General features: G+C 57.8%; 1 protein-coding gene across 1 annotated transcript in view; it reads left to right on the top strand.

The window, feature by feature from the left end:
* Positions 1 to 20,520, top strand: part of MACROD1 (mono-ADP ribosylhydrolase 1) — a 155,008-nt gene that overhangs the window by 11,098 nt on the left and 123,390 nt on the right. Inside the window, exon 3 of the mRNA XM_019954711.2 lies at positions 663 to 779. Within this exon, the coding sequence (XP_019810270.2) occupies positions 663 to 779 (117 nt within the window). The remainder of the gene's footprint in view (positions 1 to 662; positions 780 to 20,520) is intronic.

The raw sequence follows: 20,520 nt of genomic DNA, 5'->3' as shown, positions 1-20,520 counted from the left end.
CCTTAGACGCGTGATGCCATGGCTGCTAGAGCCGGGATTTGCCGGCCTGGTGCAGTGGCCTGCGGGTCAGCGTCCTCATGAGGACCTCAGCCCTGCACGTTGCAGAGCTGGTGACCGGGAACCCGGGCCAAGTCACGTAGTGCTCCCAAGTCTCAGGTGTTTGTTGTTGTTTAGCTGCTAAGTCGTGTCCGACTCTTTTGCGACCCCATGGGTTATAGCCCAGCAGTCCATGGCTCCTCTGTCCATGGGGTTGTCCAGACAAGAATACTGGAGTGGGTTGCCATTTCCCTCTCCAGTGGATCTTCCCGACCCAGGGATTGAACCCTCCTCTCCTGCATTGGCAGGCAGATTCTTTGCCACTGAGCCACCTGGGAAGCGTTAGGTCTGGGTGACCCAGTGTGTAAAACGGGGATGGATGGCAAGGCTTCTCTACCTGTGTGTAGCATTGCTGTGAAGATTCAAGGAAATGAGTGTGTGCTGCACACAGGAGTAGGCGCTTGGTCAGTGTGAGCTGTCCTCAATCGGGTCATCGGTCCCTGTGAGGCACCCTGCCTTTGGAGGCAGAGGGCGGTTGATGGGGGTTTGCCTGACCAGGGACCCTGGTGGCTCGCTCCACCATGGGGGCCTCCCCGTGACCACCCCTCGGCCTCTGCTTGTTCCAGGGGTGACCGTGAAGGTGGAGGAGCCCAAGTACAAGAAGGACAAGCAGCTCAACGAGAAGATCTCCCTGTTCCGAGGTGACATCACCAAGCTGGAGGTGGATGCCATCGTCAATGCCGGTGAGTGGGGCCTTTGGGCCGGGCCTGAGTCCGAGACCCCGGCGGCCGCCTCGTCCCTGTGCCAGGCCTGCTCGGACGCCACCTGGCTCCAGTGAGGCTCTGGTTGCCACTTGAGGGTGGCCCGCTGGCGCCGCGGATGCCTCTCCCCGTGGAAAGCCTGACCTGCCGTGTCAGGGATGCCTTGGCTGAGCTGCCTCGAAGCTCTGAGACCCATTAGCAGCCGGGAAGGGAGAGAGTTGGGCTGGAATCGCGCAGGGCGGCCCTGCCAGGAAGGCAGAGGCCAGAGGGGGTGGTCCGACCTCGGGGGCTGCAGATGGCCCCGAGCACTGCTTTTCTTCCTCCGCCTCCTGCCCACCCGGCCCCGCTCTGAACGGGGGGCGGGCGAGGGAGCACGTCGGGGAGCGTGTCGGGGGAAGGGTAGGGGGCAGAGGCCCTGTGCCCATGCTTGGCTCCCTGCAGCATCTTGCTGGCTTGGCCATTTCTTGTGATGTGTTGAGGAGTCTGCTGTTTCTCTCCCTTCTCGGGAGCAGGAGAAAGGTGGTTGTAATCCTTCCAGGTGGTGGTTGTCTGGCCGAGGTCAGGAGTGGGGTGTCAGGGGACGGTCAAGTCCAGCGGGTACTCACATGGTTCAGGGGACAAGGGCAAGTGGGATCTGTACTCCCCTCCCCCCACTGTGGCACAGGCGGCACAGGAAGGAGCCTCCTTGTTAGAGAAAGGTTCGCAGACCTGGGCGGACCCTCTTGTCTGGACTTCGATTCACAGGGAACCTCTGCTGTGTGAGCCCCCCCGGCCCAGCTGCGCAGTCTCGGGCACCCCAGGAGGGTCTCGAATCTCCTTTGTCTCACCCTTGGGCTTGCAGCCATTGGCGGACCCCAGAGCTGCCCGGGGTGTGGAGTGGCGGAGTGACTGGTTCTGGGTGGTGCCCATGCTGCACTGGCTAAGTGACAGGGCTGGAGAGACCTGGGGAGAGGGGCAGCTTGGCCCCTCGGCGCCTGCGTGTCAGTGGCTGGGGCTGTCCTTCCGGCAGTGGCATTGCGAGTGCGTCTCCTCGCTGGTGTTCGCAGACCTGTATGGCCACAGGGGTGTTCCTTCCCCCCACATCGCCTGTCTCAGGGCACAGGTGACCAGTCACGGGAAGGCAGGAGTTCTGACTCGGAGCAGAGCAGGTGGGATTTCTGCTCTCGTGTTTCTCTCGGGCCACTTGGATGGTGGGTGCAGGGAGGCCTCCATGTGAGGGCTCAGGGCTAAGACAGGTCATAGTGGCCCAGAGGAGAAGGGTCTTTTTGCTGCCTGGACCCTGGAGGGCTGGTCTGGGGTGGAAGACCAAGCCGTGGGGCCCCGGCTGAGGGGACAGTGCCACAGCACTGTGAGGCTGCCCTTCCTGGTGCCCTTGGCCCTGCAGTCACTGGCAAGGGTGTGCGAGGTGCCCCGCTGATGTTCTGGTTCCGTCACTATGTCGTGTCCGACTCTTTGCGACCCCATGGACTGCAGCATGCCAGGCTTCCGTGTCCTTCACTGCCTCCCGGAGTTTGCTCAGGTAGGTTGGCCAAAAACTTTGAGTTTTTCCTTAACATCTTATGGAAAAGCCCGAGTGAACTTTTTGGCCAACACCATGCCCTTCTTTCTGAGCTGCAAAGCAGCCAGAGGGAAGCGTGGGACATCTTGTCACCTCCTTCACAGCCAGGTGGATGGTTGGTGGCGGGAGGGAGGGTGTGGGAACCAAGGCAGGGTGTTGGCGGGAGGCAGATAGAGCAGGCTGGGGGCTCTGGAGTCTGCTCGAGGGTGTAGGAATTAATGGCTCTTCCCGAGCACCCCCGTGCCTGGCCAGACTCAGAGGGCAGCGGCTCTATCGGCCTCTCGTGCCCTCTGGAAAGCACTTTGGCCCTGGCTTCATTTGATTCTCCAGAACTGGGGGCCGGCAGTGTTTGCCACACCTGTCTGGGGACTCGCCTTCTCTGTGGACTTTCCTGGGCTTGCATGATGGGGTAGGTAGTGGGAACCCTGTTAGGAGCTGACCCTCATGAACTGTGATGCTCACGCAGCAGAGCTTCCACATAGAGCCGGCATCCCCTGAAGACCCTCCCTCCAGGTCTTCCCGGCCAGGTGTTTGAGTGGCCTTGGCTCTGATCGGATCTCAGGGGTCCTTGGTAGTTTGGGGACCCTCCAGCGTCCTCCCTGAGCCTTGGCTCAGCCTGCGGCCGCCGCCCACCAGGGGGCAGCAGAGATCGCGGTTCCCGCGCCCTCCAGAGCCCGTAAATCAGCGTGTTTATTAGCGGAATAAAAGTCGCGGCAACGCGGGGCTTTTCGGGGCTGCATAAATCTGGTCTGTGCCTCGTGAAACCCATATGTGCTTAATTCATATGTAAAGTTTCAAGCAGGAAGAGAATACGTGTCCATTAAATTCTATTTGACTTGATTATACTCATTAGCCGTGAATAATTGCTTCTCAGCGCCGACCGCCGAGCCGCCACAATGAGCAAAAGGAGCCCAGCAATTATCTCTGGGTGGGAATTTTTAAATTTTTATTTTTGAAGTCAAGGGCAGCGTTGACCCGGCTGGGATCGGTGGCCCATGGGGAGCTGTGTGGGTCGGACAGGGCTGGGGGCTTGAGGTTTGCTGTGGAGCTTCTGAATTTTTTGTGGGGGTGGGGGTATGGTGGGGGGCGTCTTTCCTCGTCCCCGGGGCCAGATGGGGAAGGGTGGGGAAGATGCCATCCTGCCTGGGCCTGGCTCCAGCTGCGGGGACCGTGGAGGGGGAGGCCTGCAGGGCTATGGAAAGGGCCTGTGAGAGAAAGGGGTCCGCACCCCCGGAGCCGCCTCCATCGTGAAGAGCTGGGGCTGGGGGGGGGGTCTCCAGCCCATCCCTAGGGGGAACCCTGGGTGTCCTCCCTGCCTGCCCTCTTTACTCCTGCCCTCCCCACAGAGGGACTCCACCCCCGGCCTCTCTCAGGACTTTGGAGACTCAGACTGTTTCCCAAACGTTCCCCTGGCATCTCAAGTCCAGGACTGGTCTTTACTCCGCTCTGCTGGTGTGTGATGTGTGATTGGGGTGTGTGTGCTGTGTGTGTGCCTGTGACAGTGGATGCGCGTGTGTGGTTTGTTGTGTGTATCACACTGTTGTGTTATGTGGTAGATGGAGGGGGCTGGGGCTGGGTAGAAGGGTATGTGCCTGGCCGGTGGCAGGGCATGAGGTCCCAGGGGATGGGACCAAAGCCCCTCAACCCCGCCAAGTGCAGTGCAGGCCCCCAGGCCCTCCTGGGACTTGCCCCAGTGGCTGCTGGCCGAGGCCACTTGCTCAGGCAGAGCCTGGAGAGAGTCTGGGGCTCCGGCCATCTGCTCTGGCCGTGGCTCCCGCCCACGGGGGCACACGGCATCCATCTTAATTATATTGGGCTGCCACGCTGCCCAGATAAGCCAGAGAGCTCCTGAAGCCCCCATTCTCCGGGGCAGCGCCTGCCTCTCCAGCTTGGTCCACGTCTCTCCCCGCGTGTGGGGAGAACCAGGCTGGCATCTCCTCCGGAGAAAGCTCAGGTCTGGGGGATCCCCCCCGGGGGGTGAGGTGCATCAGCTTCTGGAGTGTTCATGTCTTCCCTTTGCCACGAGATGGGAGAGCACTGTGAGAGGAGGCAGCGTGACCTTGAGAGGGTCCCTTCCATGCCCTTGAAGTTCCCAGCAAACCAAGCCCGTGCTTGTGGGCCCCTACTTCCTGACAGACAGCCGAGTCTCAGGCAGGAAGTGTCCTGTCACACAGGAAGACCCCTCTTCTGGGTCCTTACAGGGTCCGATTGCTAGCTTTGGCCTTCAGGACATGATGGGACCGAGTGTCCCCAGACACTGCCCAGCTGTCTCAGGCTGGTGTGCCAGGGCCGTGGGCACAGAGGCCAGGAGCTAGCTGGGAATCGTAACTTTCCAGTCAGCCATGCTGCGGCCTCCGGTCCGGCATCTCCAAGCCTCTATTTCCCCATCTGGAAAATGGAGCGTCGTTGGCCCCGCCCCAGAGAGTGGGGCAGAGGGTGACATGCACTCAGGCCCATCCGGCCCTGGGCCAAGGGCCTGGCACGTAGCGAGGCCCCCGTAAATTAGTATTGGAAAGTCAGCGTGAGAGCAACTAAGTAGAATATAATGTGACAAAGCAGTGGAAGCGCGGTCTGAACAGAGCGCCACGCGTCGCCTCAGGGACCAATTAATTCTGCAAGGAGGTGGCGGGAGGCGCAGGGGGTCAGGGGAGCCTTTGAGGGGCCCAGGCGCACGGGCCCGGGCCCTGCGGAACGGGTGGGAAGCCATGTTTCAGAGCGACAAGCTGGCCGCTCTGGGAGGTTTTTAAGCTGCTTATTTATTTAAAATAAGGCATGAAGTGGTGCTCTGTTTCCTTAAGTCTTGGGGCTTTGATTTGTGAGAATCTGCCAGCTGCTTCCGTCACCCTCCTCCCCCCAAGCCAGCCAGAGCCCTCCCTTCATTCCTGCTGCTGTCTGGAGGGCCCAGAGGAGCCCGGCCCCCGGCTGTCCCTGGGCCACCGCTCTGAGCCAGTGATTTAGAGACCGCCTTGATGGACTAGCAAGCAGGGGGGCCGAGGGACGCCGACTGCCTTGTGGGAAGTGATCTGACGCTAAACTGTCGCCGTAAATCGCTTTATCTGTCACTTCAGATTTAAATGTGTTTGCTGAGGCTTGCCGGCCGGCCGGGCCTCTGCAGCCGCCTGCCTTCAGCAGCAACTTCCCTGCGGCGGGCATGGAGGGCAGGCAGGAACCTGTGAGCCTTGGAGACCTCACTGGGCCCTGGTCCCTGGGGAGCGTAGGTGAGACGGGCCTCACCCTCCATGCTGACCGCATGGCATCCCCACAAAGCAGGGGATGATCCCCATCTTCAGTGATCAAACTGAGGCTCAGAGGACGAGATAACATGCCCTAGCTGGGCAGGTGAACGAGTTGGAATTTGAACTCCTGTGTAGCTTTTCATTCATTCGTTCAGCAGACAGACATGGCAGGCCTGTCGTGTACCAGGCACTGGGGTAAGCCCTGGGCTACGAAAGACTCAATCTCAATCCTCAAATGCAGAGTGAAACATGCGAATGGAATGGAAACAGACAGTAGAGTGTCTGAGGGATGGGAGTCACACCTGCAGGGGTGGGAGGGAATCTGGAAGGCTGCCTGGAGGAGGCAGCGCTTGAGCTGAGAAGTGGGGATCTGAGTCAGAAGTCAGACAAGGATATAACAAGGGGAGAAAGGGAGAGCGCTTGCAGGGAGGGGTGAGGAGGTGGGACTCAGGGGAAACTCTGGGGGCTAGGAATAAGCCACGGTGGGTTCTGAGCTGAGGGTTTCTCTCTCTGGTATATCCACACCCCATGCTACCTCTCCTGGCCTCTTGGTCTTATTATATCAGCCCCATGGTGTTGATGAGAAACTGAGGTTCAGAGACTTGAAGCCACTTGCCTGATGCCACACAGTTAAACAGTAGTGGCACAGATGGGGAGGTTTGCCGGACTCCAGAGCCTCCAGGAAATGCTTCCCCCCACACACACCTTTTTAAAGAGTAGCTGGGACTACCTTCTCTTTGTCCCTTTTTCTTTTCTGGTTTAAAAATCTGAGTCCCCAGGTTGGGTGTGTTGTCATCTGTCCTCCCTGCAGGGACATAGAGAAGTGGGGCGGAAATGGGGCATGGTGGGTGGTCAATGCAGAAAAGAAGGGTCCAGGTTCATTGGCCCCGCGAGGCCTTGTGGTGGGCTGCAACTCCTGTGGCTTTCCTGTCCTCTGGCCCAGTGCCTGCCCCGAGCACCCCCCACCGAGCCCTGCTTCTGGGCTGGGGGCAGGGTGCCTTTGCCTGTTCCCCCTGGGCCAGGGGCTGCCCCCACACTGCACGTATCATCTCGTTTCTGAGGCTGGTACTCGTGTTCCCCCAGCTTACAGACGAGGAGACTGAGGCACGCAAGGGGTGCAGTGCTTGGTAAAAAGGCCGAGCCAGGAAGAACCCTCATCTTTCGATCTTGGGGTTTGAGAGGGACGTCATTGAACTTGCATTTTCAGAAGCTCCCTTTGGGTCCAGTCTGGGGGTGAGGGGCCGAGTGGCCCACAGAGAGGCGTGGGCTGCAGGTAGCCCCCTCTCCCACATTAGAAAGCCCAGGACACCGGAGACAGTGCCAAGGCCTGATTTCCACCACTGCAGGAGGAGACGGCTCGTTTCCACAAGGTCGAGAAGCGGTTACGTAAATTCATAAATGATGGATCTCTGCTGAATTATTGAGATTCCCTCGAGGGCTCGTGGGGCCTGGTCCAGTGAGTCGAGCTCTGGCCAACGGGCGGGACTTGAGGATCCCGGCAGGTCCTTTCCCCCCAAGCTCTTCTGCCAAGTTTCCCTTTGACGGTCAGATTGTTCCTGTCCTTCCAGAGGGAACGTGATGGTGAGCTGTGGACCTTGGACCGGTTGACCCTTTGTCCTGAGACTCAGTAAACGTTTGTTGAATGAATGAGTGATCACACGTCCTTGAGAGTTGGCGTGAGGGCAGGAGGGACCAGATGAACCAGTGATTCCCCCCTGGGTCGCTGGGACGTCAGCTGCCCCAGCCCAGGCCCTACGCCGCCCCTCTGGTCGCAGAAGTCAGGGCGGGAAGGGACTAAAGCCTCGTGTAGATGAGGACGCTGCTGGTGAGGTTCCTGGCTCAGTGTGAGGCTCAGTGACCTTGGCCTGCTGCCAAGACAGTCGCAGTGTCATAGGGAAACCCAGAGAGGGACAGTGACCTGCTCAGGGTCACTCTCTAGCATGCCCTTCCTCCTGTGTCTCTTTCTCCCCATCACCAGGAGCAATTGGTCAGGAAACGGGGGTGGGGGGGTGGGGAGGGGCAGGGCTCCGCCGCCCACCACCCACTCCGAGGGGCCCCGAGCCACTTCCTCCCGGCTCCTCTTGTCCTTGAGGACACCCAGCCTCACCCACACCTGTGTGCCCGTCTGTGTCCCCAGCATGCTCTCCACCCCGGGCACTGAGCTGAGGAGGCCGGAGCTTGTGGGAATGTGTGTGTTTTGAAATTAATGGGGACCATTAAATTGGCCAGGCATGAAAAGGGCTGGATCTGCAGGCCTTGGCTCGCTCTCCCGGAATGATCCACCAGCGCCTTGGCAAAGGGCTGCCTGGTCGGCTTCGGGCCTCCCCAGGAGGCTGTGGCTTGCCTGCCATTTAACGCATGGGTGCCCTGTGTCCCTAGGAGGTGAAGGGGCTCTGAGAGCCAGAGATCCCTCTGGAAACTGGGGGCCCCTTCCCTGTCTCTCAACAGGCAGCTCTGCAGACAGTGCTGTTTGCGGGAGTGTTGAGATGAATCTGTTTTCCCTAGACCGCTGGGCTTCCCTGGTGGCTCAGATGGTAAAGAATCTGCCTACAGTGCAGGAGACTCGGGTTCGATCCCTGGGTCGAGAAGGTCCCTCGGAGAAGAGAATGGCAACCCACTCCAGTATTCTTGCCTAGAGAATCTGAGAGGGTAACAGGCAGGAAGGCCAAGGGTCTCCAAACGGAGGAAATAGGCTGCAAGTGTCTCTTAAAATTGTGTTGCTATGACGACACCTGGTTCCACCTGAACTTAACTTTTCTCAAACCTTGAGCTAAGGTTTTTTTTTCTTATGGAAATGTTTTTCTTAAGCTATGTTAATGAAACTGTGTATTTGCTTTGGAATTTGCCTTTCTTCAAAATGGTTCCACCTAAGACTGTTTTCCTTTTCTCAAACCTTGGGCTGATAATAGCTCCACAAACCAGTATTCATATCAATTGTTTAATGGCTGGGGTTGACACACCTCATTCCATCCTATCTTAAAAATGCGAACTGTGGGAGAGGGGCCGGGGAAACTCCCTCAGCCTTGAGGGGTCTCTGTCATCTGATTAATAGCTTTCTAACAGACGTAAAACAGCTTGCTGAAACTACCAAGGGGAGCACTCTCCATCCCCCTTCTGATGTCTATGTCAGAAGCTTTCTGTGTCCCTTTTTTACTTTAATAAAACTCTGCTACACAGAAGCTCTTGAGTGATCAAGAGTTGGTCCCTGGTCCTGAAGCCAGATCTTCTTCTTCAGAGATTAGGAATCCCACACTGTTCACTGTAAGCCATCAAATCCCATGGACAGGAGACCCTGGCAGGTTACAGTCCATGGAGTCGCAGAGTCGGATATGACTGAGCAACTAACACTTTCGCCCTTTCACCAGACCCCTAGGGTGGGCTCACACACATGTCAGAGTCTGACTTTGGGGGCTCCTGGGTGAGACCTGGCCTGGTCCCAACTTGGGGTGGCCTTTAGGATATGTTGTTATTCAGTTGCTGAGTTGTGTCTGATTCTTTATGACCCCATAGACTGTAGCACGCCAGGCTCCTCTGTCCTCTACTATCTCCCAGAGTTTGCTCAAACTCATGTTGATTAAGTCAGTGATGCTATCTAACCATCTCATCCTCTGTCACCCCCTTCTCCTTTTGCCTTCAATCTTTCCCAGCATTAGGCTCTTTTCCAATGAGTCGGCTCTTTGCAATCAGGTGGCCAAATTATTGGAGCTTTAGCTTCAGCATCAGCCCTTACAGTGAGTATGACCTAGAAGAGAGTCAAGGGATTCAGCGCCACCCGCCCGCCCAGCCCCCTTACCTCCCACTCTCTAGATAGCCCCATCAGCTCTGGAGTCTCCAACTCAGGACAATGCAGTTGGAGTTGGAGAGACCTGGGCATGAGTCCTGGCTGCACTGTGCACTGGCTGTGTGGCTTCAGGCAAGCTCCTTCACCTTTCTGAGCCTCAATTTTCTTTCTGTGAAATGGGGATATAAGTGTTCCAGGACCCAGTGTTGTGAGTTTGAAAGGAGACAGTTCATGGGGGGCACTCAGCATGATGACGTCTGGGGTAGAGGAAGCCCAGGAAGTGCCAACTCTGTGCCCGCTGCGGTGGCTGGTTCCGTGGAACCGGGCCTGCTGTGCACGAGCACCTTCCTGGCCTCCCTGTGGTGAGCTGAGCACTTGTTGGGCCCAAGGCAGCTGAGGAGGGCGCTTCCTGACTGCCAGGAAGGATTTGGGGTCTCCGGACCACGAGCACGCAGGGCAGGTGGGCTAGCCCCCCTCCCCTCTGCTCTGCTTTTGTCAGGACTGGTGTGTGTGTCACATGGCAACAGCCCCAGCCGGGGGATGTCCCCCTTCCTGGGGGTGGGGTGGGGTGTTGACTGAAGCTCTCTTGTTAGCACTTGGTGGACTCCGCTGAGCTGGAAGAACTGAAGCCACCAGCGCTCCCCTCCTCTCTCCTCCTTGGGGTCTTCTTGAATTTCAGAAGCTCACCTTTGGGGCTCATTTAGTTACTTTGTAAATTATTTGTGCTGATGTTTCCTCAGGCCCTGCTGGCAGCAGTGACCCCATCACTGGTTCCCTTTCCCTGTAATCTTATTATTATTATTATTTTTGACCACACCGAGCAGCCTGTGGGATCTTAGTTCCCCAACCAGGAATCGAACCCTCTCCCCGTCAGTGAAAGCAAGGAGTCCCAACCACTGGACCACCAGGGAACTTACACGCCCCCCAGCCCCACAGTCTTGATTCATCACTTATAGAAAGGGCGCAGCTGTCCTAGTGGGGGTGGGGACAGGCCTGGAGGGCCCCACAGGTGCAGCACGGCTGACCTTGGAGGCTGCTCACAAAATATCGGTAGACTGGGGTAGAATCTGGTCCCATGTGCTGCTGCTCCAGGTCTGTTTCCAGTGTGCACCCCAGGGGAAGATTAAGAGGAGAAAGTGAGTGGGTATCTGTAGTGCCTTGCACACTGGAGGGCTCAGTAAATGCTGAGTACTGTTCTTATGAGTGAAGCATCTCACCGTACCACCCACTAGACTGGAGCCCCTGGAGGGCAGCGGCAGGACCCACTGACCCCAGGTCTCCATCCGTGGACAGGGCTGGCACATGGCTGGTGCCCATCTGTGGAGGGGGGGCGCCTGAGAATATGTGCACAGCAGGTCCCCAGGGGGGACACAAAAGAACGGGAACTAACGATGCATCTCGGTGAGGGCTGTTGGGTGGAAGCAGGCCTGCCCAGTGGGCACAACCATGGAGGGGGCTCCCTCTGCCTTACGTACTAGGCAGGTGAGGGACTGCAGCTTCTTATGTCCTTGTGGAAGTGTCAGAAGCCAGCGAGGACTTGGAAGCCAGCAGCTTGGGCTGTAGCCCTGGGGGAGATCACGTACTTGGTTGTGGACCTGGGTGGCCCCAGTGGGCCTGTGTGGCCCCGAGAGGGTGGCGGCAAGGGGTGGACACGGCCGGCTGGCATCACCTGCTTCGGTTCATTGAATCCCCATCAGATCACCCACACCCAAAGGCAACAAGTGGTCCTTGTACAGTGGTGCCCACCCTCCTCCTCCCCATTGCTGCTTCCTCCCCCTCTTCGGACATTGTAATTGCCATAAAAATAGGAGCTGAGCTGCAGTGGCTGCTGCGGAGCGTGTGGGAAGAGAGAGGCCCGGCAGTCAACCGTCCCCCTGCCGGCAGGGGCCCGCGTATGTTTCATTGTCGCTGCCTGGCTGTATTTCACGTAGGTTTAAACATCATCAAACACCACATCCCTTTTGAGAAGCAAGAGCTGCCTTGTTGAGGAGAAACAGGAACATTGAAATCTGCGGAGCAAATGGCCCAGAGTTGACATTTGCGACGGGAGCTTTATAGCTCCGTCAAAGGCGTTAAGGCCAGCCTGGCAGCCAGCGGAGAACCTGCTGGTGAGGCTCACAGGTCACGGGAAGCTGGGGTGGTTCCAGCTGAAGCCTTGGAGTTTGGCAGAGAAGGGACCAGAGTGTTGCAGGCAGGGCCGGGGTGGGGGGTGATCGAACTCTGTGGATCACCGACCACCTCTCGGCCTCCCCGGCTTTGACCTTGCCTCAGCCAAGTCTCCCTCCTAACAAGGCAGATGGGAGCCCCGTTTGGTTCGTGGAGCAGGGTGCTGGGCTCTGGGGCTCAGGGGGTGGGAGTGGGGACACGCCAGGGACTAGGGCTGCTGCAGCCGCTTCCAAGCCCCTTTGACCCTGAGCAGGATACACCTCCCCTCTGAGCCTCGGTTTCCTCGTCTGTAAACCCGGGAGAGTGACGCCTTCTCTGAAGGTGGTTTGGGAGATGGAGATGCATGCAAATGCCTGGCAAGTCATTGGAACTCAATAAATGGTGCCTGTTACCGCCGAGCAAGTAGGCGTTTGAGCTGGAATTGATTTTTTTAAGAATGTTTAAGCTACCTATTTCCACTGAAAAACAGGTATAATAAAACCGGGGAACCATTAAAACAGGAATAAAAAGAAGTGACAAGGAGGATGCTGGCCTGGACATTAATAGAAATGTGCCCTGTGCTCCTGGCCACACCTGGAACCCTCTGGCCTGGATGCTCTTGGCACGTGCTGTCTGACCTGCTGGCCTCTTGCCTCGTTCCCGGGTCTGCTCAGCCCGTGGAATGCTGGTGTCTGGTCGAACCAGGGCCCATGGTTCATACCTGCCCTTGTTTTTTATGCTCTTGGTGACTGCTTGGGCAGCTTGGCTCCTGGTACTTACCTTGGCCCCATCCAGAAGACACCTCAAAACTAGGCCTTTGTAACAACTCTATTTCTACTGTGTGAAAAGTGGCCGTGAACTTCCCTGGTGGTCCAGGGGTTAAGAATCCACCTGCCAACGCAGGAAACACGGATTCGATCCCTGGTCTGGGAAGATTCCACATGCCGCAGAGCAACTAAAGCCCATGCACCACAACTGCTGAGGCCCGCGTGCCCTAGAGCTCAAGGTTTGCAACAAGAGAATCCACCGCAATGAGAAGTCCGTGCATGGCAATGAAGAGTAGCCCCCGCTAGCTACAACTAGAGAAAGTTGTACAACAAGTTGTACAACAAGGGCAGCGGTGAAGACCTAGCACCGCCAAAAATAAATAATAAATACATTTTTTAAAAAGGAAAGTGGCCTTGAGCTTCCTGGCAGCCATAGCAAAATGGGAAATAAGATTTTGGTTCTGTGACTCTAAACTTGGAAATCTGCTTATATTTCAGCTTCATGCCTCTTTCTCATACTTTCTCCTCTGCCTCTGCCATCCTTACCAGCTATTCTTTATTTGCCTACGGCTGCTTCACCCCTTGCTCCAGACCCCGCCTCTAAGTGCACCCCCCCTCGCAGCTTTGCTCCCGACTTGGGAGGGCCCTCTGCCCTCTAGTTTGTCGCCTGGCCTCTGGGCCTCTTGCCTCGCGTAAGCCCACTGGGTCTGCCACTGTGATTTCTCTCAGATGAGCCAGTGACTAATAAGGGTTGCCCCCAGGGGGCCGGCAAAATCTTTCCCTCCTTAATATCGGAGTTTAAAAATGTGTCACCATCGATTTGAAGGAAAGACTTGTTCCTGCTGAGAAAAGTGGCCTGGAGATTCGTCTCGCCTTAGGAATTACACCCAGGCAGCTGCATACATTCCAGAGCCACAGAGGCTCTCCATGCAAATGCCGCCTCTCAGCCCCACAGCCAGCCTGGAGAGCCCCCAGAGCTGGCATCCCGCCTGCCCACCTCGCGAGCTCCCACAGGTACTCTGGGGGCCCCGTTGCAGGGGGGCATCCTTGATGAGAAGAGCCTTATTTCTCTCCACCTGTTTGTGGTGAAGCTGGAGACTGAGCCCATAACTAATTCCATACCGTGATGTGCTTTAACCCTGGAGAAGGAGGAGTGACTTCTGAGAGGGGGGGTCCCCACAGCCCCAGGGGGGGGTCCCTCCTTCACCCTTGCATGTGGATCTGTTGGCTGCACATAGATTTGTCCCAAGGGTGGGATTAAAAAAAATAGGGCCTGGATGCCTCGTCTCCTGACCCTGTTTCACCCTTGCCTGGAAGGGACTTGTTTGGGTCATTTTGCCTATCCCCCTGTCTCCAGGCAGGCTCCCTCCCCTCTGGCTGGCAGGCCTGCCCCTGGCACTTTGCCCTCATCCTGGCCCAACCTCCTGCCCCACAGCCCCAGACCATGGTCCCCTCCTGGTCCAGCTGACCAGGATAATCAGCGTAACAATGACCTGGTGGGTGGCTTTTCAGCCTGGAAAGCTGGTGACTAATCTCCAGCCAGGAAGCTTGAGCCAGATCCTGGGTACTGTCCACTGGGCCACGTTACCCTTGAATGAGTGAGTGAGTGAGGGCAGTGGGCCCATGGTAACCCCACGTAGTTCCAGGTATCTATGAGTGGGCACAGCGTCAGCCCAGGATGGGGGTGTTTGGAGAGCTTGGGAGAGGTCAGGACACCCTGTCCCCCTCTGTCACATGGAGGTTGTGGCGGCTTTATTCTCCTGGGAGGCTCACGCAAGCGTGGCACAGAGCAGAGGGGTGGCCTTGGCGGGCACCAGGATGGTGGCCTGCAATCTGTGGTCTGGCTCTTCTGCCGGGAGCTTAGTGCCGAGTGGGAGAGAGGTGGCCCCAGGGTGCTGGTGTGCCCTCCCTGGTTTTGGGGGAGCCAGTGCAACAGGCAGTGAGGGTAAAGGTGAGCAAGAGGTTTGCAGCCTCCCAGGCGCTTGCTGAGTCGTCGTTTGTCACCTGGTGTAGGGATGTCTGCAGGCTGGTCCCGGTGTCTGCCATCCCAGCTACAGAAAGGGCCCTGCCAGGGCTCTTGGCAGCCGTTACCCTGGGGAAGGAGGGACTTTATTCTTCCGGGCTAAATGTTATCGCCTTTATAGACTTTGGAAATCAATTTTATGGCCTGCGAAATACGGAAAACGCTGGAGGGGAATGAACCACAGGGTTGCCTCTGGCCCTGAAAGGTCAGGTGGCCGAGGGTGAAGGGGCAGGGCTCACATTTATCCACGTCTGGGTCACTCTTTGTTGACTGTCATAGCTGGAAGGGGCTTCTCTGGTGGTGCAGTGGTAAAGAATCTGCCTGCCAATGCAAGAGATGCAGGTTCGATCCCTGGATCAGGAAGATCCCCTGGCAACTCGCTGGGGAAGTGACTGGTACACACTGACATGGTCGGGCCTCAGAATCTCTCCTGCCATTTCTTTTTTTAAAAATGATTTTATTTATTTATTTATGGCTGTGCAGGGTCTTCGTCGCTGCGTAGGCTTTTCTCCAGTTGCAGCAAGTGGGAGCCGCTCTCTAGTTGCGGTGTGTGAATCTCCCATTGCGGTGCCGTCTCTTGTTGAGGAGCACGGGCTGTAGGGCACACAGGCTCAGCAGTTGTGGTGCCAGTACTGGCAACTTGCTCCAGTACTCTTGCCTGAAAATTCCATGGACAGAGGAGCCTGGTGGGCTGCAGTCCACGGGGTTGGAAAGAGCTGGACACGACTGAGTGACTGAACATGCATACACATGTAGCTGGAAGTGGGGCAGGGATGGTGTGCACCAGAGAGGGCCCTGGAATTCTGTCGGGAGGGTCAGCCTGAGGCTTCAGGACCTGCCCCCTTTGTCAGCTGGTTCCCACTGAACTGGGCTGGCTACTGATAATTGTCGCTTCTTCCTAGACATCCCTCTATACCAGCTGCCTCCTCTCGGGTGCCATCCAGGGCACCTCGCCAGCCACAGGGCAGTGTAGTAAAAAAAAAATCAGTCCTCTGGGTTTTGCCAGCTGCGATGCTGGCCTGGCAGGGGCTCCCACCTGCTGAAGGTGCTTCGTCTCCGAGCAGAGTTGGACCACCGGGAGCTGGGTAGGGTGTATGGATGCAGTGGGAGCCCCCTGCAAATCCTCCTCCCTTTCCTGGGCCCAGGACCCTTGAGGGAAGCTCTGAGGGTCTGCCCCAGGAGAAGGCTGCTTCTCTGCTCTTCTCTTGATGTGCAGAGAGCTCCTACACGTCAATAAGAAAAATGGGCAAAAGCTGTGGACAGGCAATTCCCAGTCAGAGAAAAACAAATGGCCAGTAAACAAGTGAAAAGATGCAGAACTTCGCCGGTAATCAGGAAAAAGCTAATTGAAATAAGACATATCACTCTCCACGGCTGGAGAAGAGGCGGAGGCTGGAATTGCCGATGCGCGCAGGTTTGGTCCCTGGAGGAGGGAAAGGCAGCGGAAAACCGGCCTTTGCTGGGCTCACCCCTGCGGCTCGCACGGCCGGCGCAAGTCTTGGAAAGAATTGCTTTATCCCAGAAAACACGGAGACCTTCTCTTTGCTCACAGGGAGTCTCAGCAGGACCACTGCTGCCCTTGTGGCCCCCGGTTTGCCATGCCCACCACTGGAGACGCTCCTGGGGGGATTGGCGCCCGGCCTCATTCCCACGCTCAGCTCCCTTGGCCATGGTCTGTCTGGGCCTGGCCTCTTATGGGGTGGACACTGCTCCCTGCTGGGCAGTGCCTCTGGGTTTCAGCTCTGTCTGCAAACTCATGGCTGGTGCCGGAGCTGCGCTGCACAACTAGGGGGAGAGGGTATCCGTCGAGGCCACAGTGGAGATGGGGGCCCTCAGCGTTGGGCAGCCCTGGCTCTTGTCACAGCTTCTTCATCCCTGGGATCCTTGATTTAGGGAAGGTCTTGCGCAAATAGTGACCTTGACTCTCTGACTCTCTGGGCATCGTGATGGGTACACCCACATCGTCTGGCCTCAGAATCTCTCCTGCCATTACTTTTTTTAAAAATGATTTTATTTATTTATCTATGGCTGTGCGGGGTCTTCGTCGCTGCGTAGGCTTTTCTCCAGTTGCAGCAAGGGGTAGCCGCTCTCTAGTTGCGGTGTGTGAATCTCCCATTGCAGTGCCGTCTCTTGTTGAGGCGCACGGGCCCTAGGGCACACAGGCTCAGCAGTTGTGGTGCACGGGCTTAGTTGCTCTGTCGCATGTGGGATCTTCCTGAATGAGGGATCAAACCCGTGTCTCCTGCACTGGCAGGTGGATCCTTTACCACTGAGCCATCAGGGAAGCCCCTTTCCTGCCATTTCTGGTTCCTCTCGGACCCTCTCCAGTCCAGACCAGTTGATGATTTTGGGCCGCTCACCTCCTAGCCAATGCACCCTCTCTTCCCATTTTCACGTTTGACTCTGGTCATTCAGGCTCCAGGTCCCGGCTTGGATGTCATTTCCTCCCGCAGCCTGCCACCTGCTCCGTAGCACAGCCGTCCATTCGTTGAGCAGGTGCAGGGCTCTGAGGCTGCAAGGACAAGCAATGGAGATGTGGTTCCAGGAGCTGGACACCCTGGGGAGCTACACCGTTGCCTACAATGACTTGATTCTGGAGGCACACCTGTCGGGAGGGTCAGGAAGAGGGGTGCGGGGAGCATCCCAGACAGAGGCCTGAGGTGGCTCCCTGGGGGTGTCTCAGCTTCTTTCCCCCAGGAGCAGGGAAGGCAGAAGGAGGCCGGGGCGGTTGGCGGCTGCTCCTGGAAGCCCAGTCGCCCTTTTTCTGCCTGCCCCAAGAGGGCGGCCCTTATCTATAGAGCCCAGCGTGGCCCGACCACAGCAGAGCTGCCTTTGATGCGGAGCTCAAGGGAGAGCACAAGTCTCACTTCAAAGGGCTTCAGTCCCGGGGAATCTGGGTCTCCAAGTCCTTGAATCAGCCTGCCCCTCCTGGCCAGCAGGAGAGCCCCGGCCTGGGGGAGACCTGAGCTTGGAGCTGGGCTCCTAGGGTCCCAGGCAGCCTCCGCTCGTGGCTCCCTCCTTCCTGTCCTCCAGCCCCCAAGGCCCAGCCTCCTGCCAGCCTTCCCTTTCCTGGACCCCCATCCTGGACGGAGGAGGGCACAGCCCACCTCCCTTCATTCAGAGAGTATGAAATGAGGGAGGCCCAGCCGCCTCTAAAAGACACTCAGGGTACAGTGGGAGCAGTGGGCACAGCGCAGGGTATGAGTCCAACTAGGGGGATCCAAAGTAGTGGGCGCTGGTCAGGGAAGGCTTCCTGGAGGAGGCCTGCCTGGGGAGGCTTACTTCCCTGCAGCGATATCTGGTGGGGGCTGGCCTGTGCCTTTCCCTCCAGGTTCACAGATCCCAGTCAGGCTCCTTAACTGGCCTAGGACCTGGTTCACACACGAACCTCTGTCACCATAGCTTTGGGCAAGCTCCTTAGGCCCAGGCGTCAGTTTACCTGCTTGAAAGTGGGGATGAGCGAGGACGGAACACGGTGACAGATGTCTGGTGCCTGGCACCATTGGGCAGCACTGCCTTGCCTCTCACAGATAGAAGTCCCCCCTAATCATGAGGTGCCAGATGTGGGCCGTCCCACGGGGAGGACACACAGCCATTACAAGACCCCAGGGTGCCGCCCGGGTGTGCCAAGTGTCAGCTCCCGAGGACCGAGGCCTCGCTGAGAGCATGTCTCCTGCGTCTTCCCGGTCACAGGTTCCATCTGCCAGCCCCTGGGGAGCCGCCATCCCTGCTGATGGGCCTTCAGCCCCTCACCCCGGGCTTGTAATCTCAGCTCTAAGGGACTGCAATCCCTTTCTCCAGCCCCACCACAACTAATCCATTCGCCAGGGCCCCGATCCAAGAGAAAGCTAATTAAAGAATTTCTGCTCTTGGCTCAGCCTGGGCTTTGAAGATTCCCCTTGGTCTTCCCGAGTATCTGAAAACAGGTGGAGAAAGGGGGCCTCAGAAAGGGTGTCGGATAAGCCCCCAGAGCCTCAGTAATAGGCTTAATCCCCACAAAGCCGGCAGACGTCAAATGGTCCCCCCGCCCAGCACTGCTGAGAAGGTGCTCAGGGCTCGTGACCCCGTGGGCCCCAGACCGCACGCTTCCCTGCCCCTGGTTTTCTGTGACCGTGAGGCCGTGTGTTTCCCCAGGAGGGTCAAGGCCGTGGAAGGGGAGGGCGCAGGCCCCTGGCCGCACCGTCTGCAGAGCAGTGAGTGGCATTGTGACGCTGAATCTTCTTGTCTGTGACGCCGGAGGTCCCTGCGGGAGGATGGCTGTGACTCCTGGCACGGACCTGATGTCCCGTCAGGCGGGCTCGCTTCCTCCTGCCCCTCTGTCCAGAGCCTCCCATGTTTCTTTCGAGAGCTTGTGTGCCTTTTGGAGATTTTAATCAACCAACCACGACCACATGGCATTATTCAACACTGTGAGCGGAGTGTGTGAGCCACGGGGAGCGGGGTCTTTAGGGTCCTGCTCACTTGCTGTCTGGGGACCTGGCACTCAGTAGGTGCCAATAAAGACTTGTTGGGCGTGTGGTTGGTAGACCCTCCTGAGAGGGGTGCTGTTTGCTCTCACAGGACTTCCTCTACCATTGCTGTCTTCAGAAAATGCCTGCAGGGTCTTTAGGGGAATCACTGAGCCCCTGAATGTGGGTCGGGAGGATCTTAGAGTCAGCCCTCCTCAACACTCTGAGCCAAGCCTGGTATAACACCTGGAGAGAATCGGGGTGTTGGCGGCCACACCAGCCACCCCCTGCCCCCTCCCAGGCTGCTGCTCCCCATTTCCCTTGCAGTCCTGGGGGTGCAGGGAGCATTTAGACCCGCAGTCCCCCGTGCGGGGGCCTTGGGCCTGTATCACGGAAATAAAAATGATAAAAAAACAGTCACTGAATTCTGGGTGGCAGTAAATTACTTAACACCTGAAACGGGTTGAAATGTGGCCACTGTGGCTTTTAATAAGCCCATCTCCAATGCCGCCGCTTCCGTGGGGAGCCGGCCGGCCTCTTCTCGAGGCATAATTTCTTCATGTCCCAGGCTTGGCAGCGGTGCAAATAAGATTTCACGTCCCCTGTAAATCTCTGCGGGGGGAGTGCCGGGTTTTCATTTGTGCTGTCAGTTAGCAGCTCGAGGGAGCCTATTTACTCCGCCTCAGAAGGAGAGGGTCCCTCAGAGGTGCTGGTGCCAGGCCTGGGGGCGGCGGGCTGTGCAGAGGCCGGTGCTGACAAGGGGACGAGGGCTGTGGAGGATGGGAGGGGAGGCAGGTGGGCTGGGGGCGCCTGAAAGTGATGCGCGACCTCCTCCCAGCCCTTGGGAGGCAGCGTTTCGGGGCTGGCGGGGGACCTCGGCTCTGTCTGGGGCCTCGTACTCTGGTGCGGGGTGGGATTGGGGTTGTTAGGCCCCTCCCGGGTTTGGTTGCTTCTTCTCCAGGATGTTTGGTGAGGCCGAGACCCCTCCTGGGAAGTAGGGGCAGGAGGACAGAAGCTTCTGGAACCTGGTGGTGGCTGGGTAAGAGCAGGGATGGGATGGCAGCCACCCTTTATCCTACTTGAACTGACTGACCAGTAGGAGCTGGGTACCAGAAGCAGAGGCCTTGGGCTTTGGGATGTCCCTTGGCGGCTGAGCAGCTATTCGGGGGCTTACTCCACTCATGTCCATAACCTCAGTGATACGTGAGGCCTGAGATTTCTTTGCGAAGGAAAGGGCTGGAAACTGCTTGGCTGGAGCAGGGCTGCAGCAGGGGAGGTCCAGGGTCTCAGAGGAGACCAGCCTGTTCCCCAGGGGCCATCAGAAGACGTGATGGGGTGACTAGGGCTCTTCGTTGCCAGCCTATCACCTCCACCACCCAGAACTCGCGCCGCCTCAAGGGGCCCGCCCACTCTGCTTGCTGTCCTGGGAGGACGGGCTCAGGACCACTCAGACCACCTTCTGCTCTTCAGAAAGGGTCAGTTGTGTTTGGAGGGTCTTCTTTCCATTGACCTGGAATGCAGGTCCTGGATCTCCCCCGTGGTCCCTGGTGATTTCCTCCTGTGGGCCCATCCCTGTGGGCCTCCAGCCACAAGCCGCCCCCACCCAGCCCATCCAGGGCATTTACTAAAACCTGAGATGCCCTCATCTCCACCCCTGTTCTCCGGAGGCCGAAAGCTTTGGTCAGCCTGAGAGCCCCTCTAGCAGGTTTGGGGAGCAGGCCACAGACCTCAGATGGGGTCGGGGTGGTGTGGGGAGCAGACCCAG

Source organism: Bos indicus, chromosome 29 (genome assembly GCF_029378745.1).
Source record: "Bos indicus isolate NIAB-ARS_2022 breed Sahiwal x Tharparkar chromosome 29, NIAB-ARS_B.indTharparkar_mat_pri_1.0, whole genome shotgun sequence".
In the NCBI taxonomy this organism is placed as follows: Eukaryota; Metazoa; Chordata; class Mammalia; order Artiodactyla; family Bovidae; genus Bos; species Bos indicus.
The sequence above is the reverse complement of the archived record's forward strand: the minus strand, read 5'-3'. Positions and strand labels throughout refer to the sequence as shown.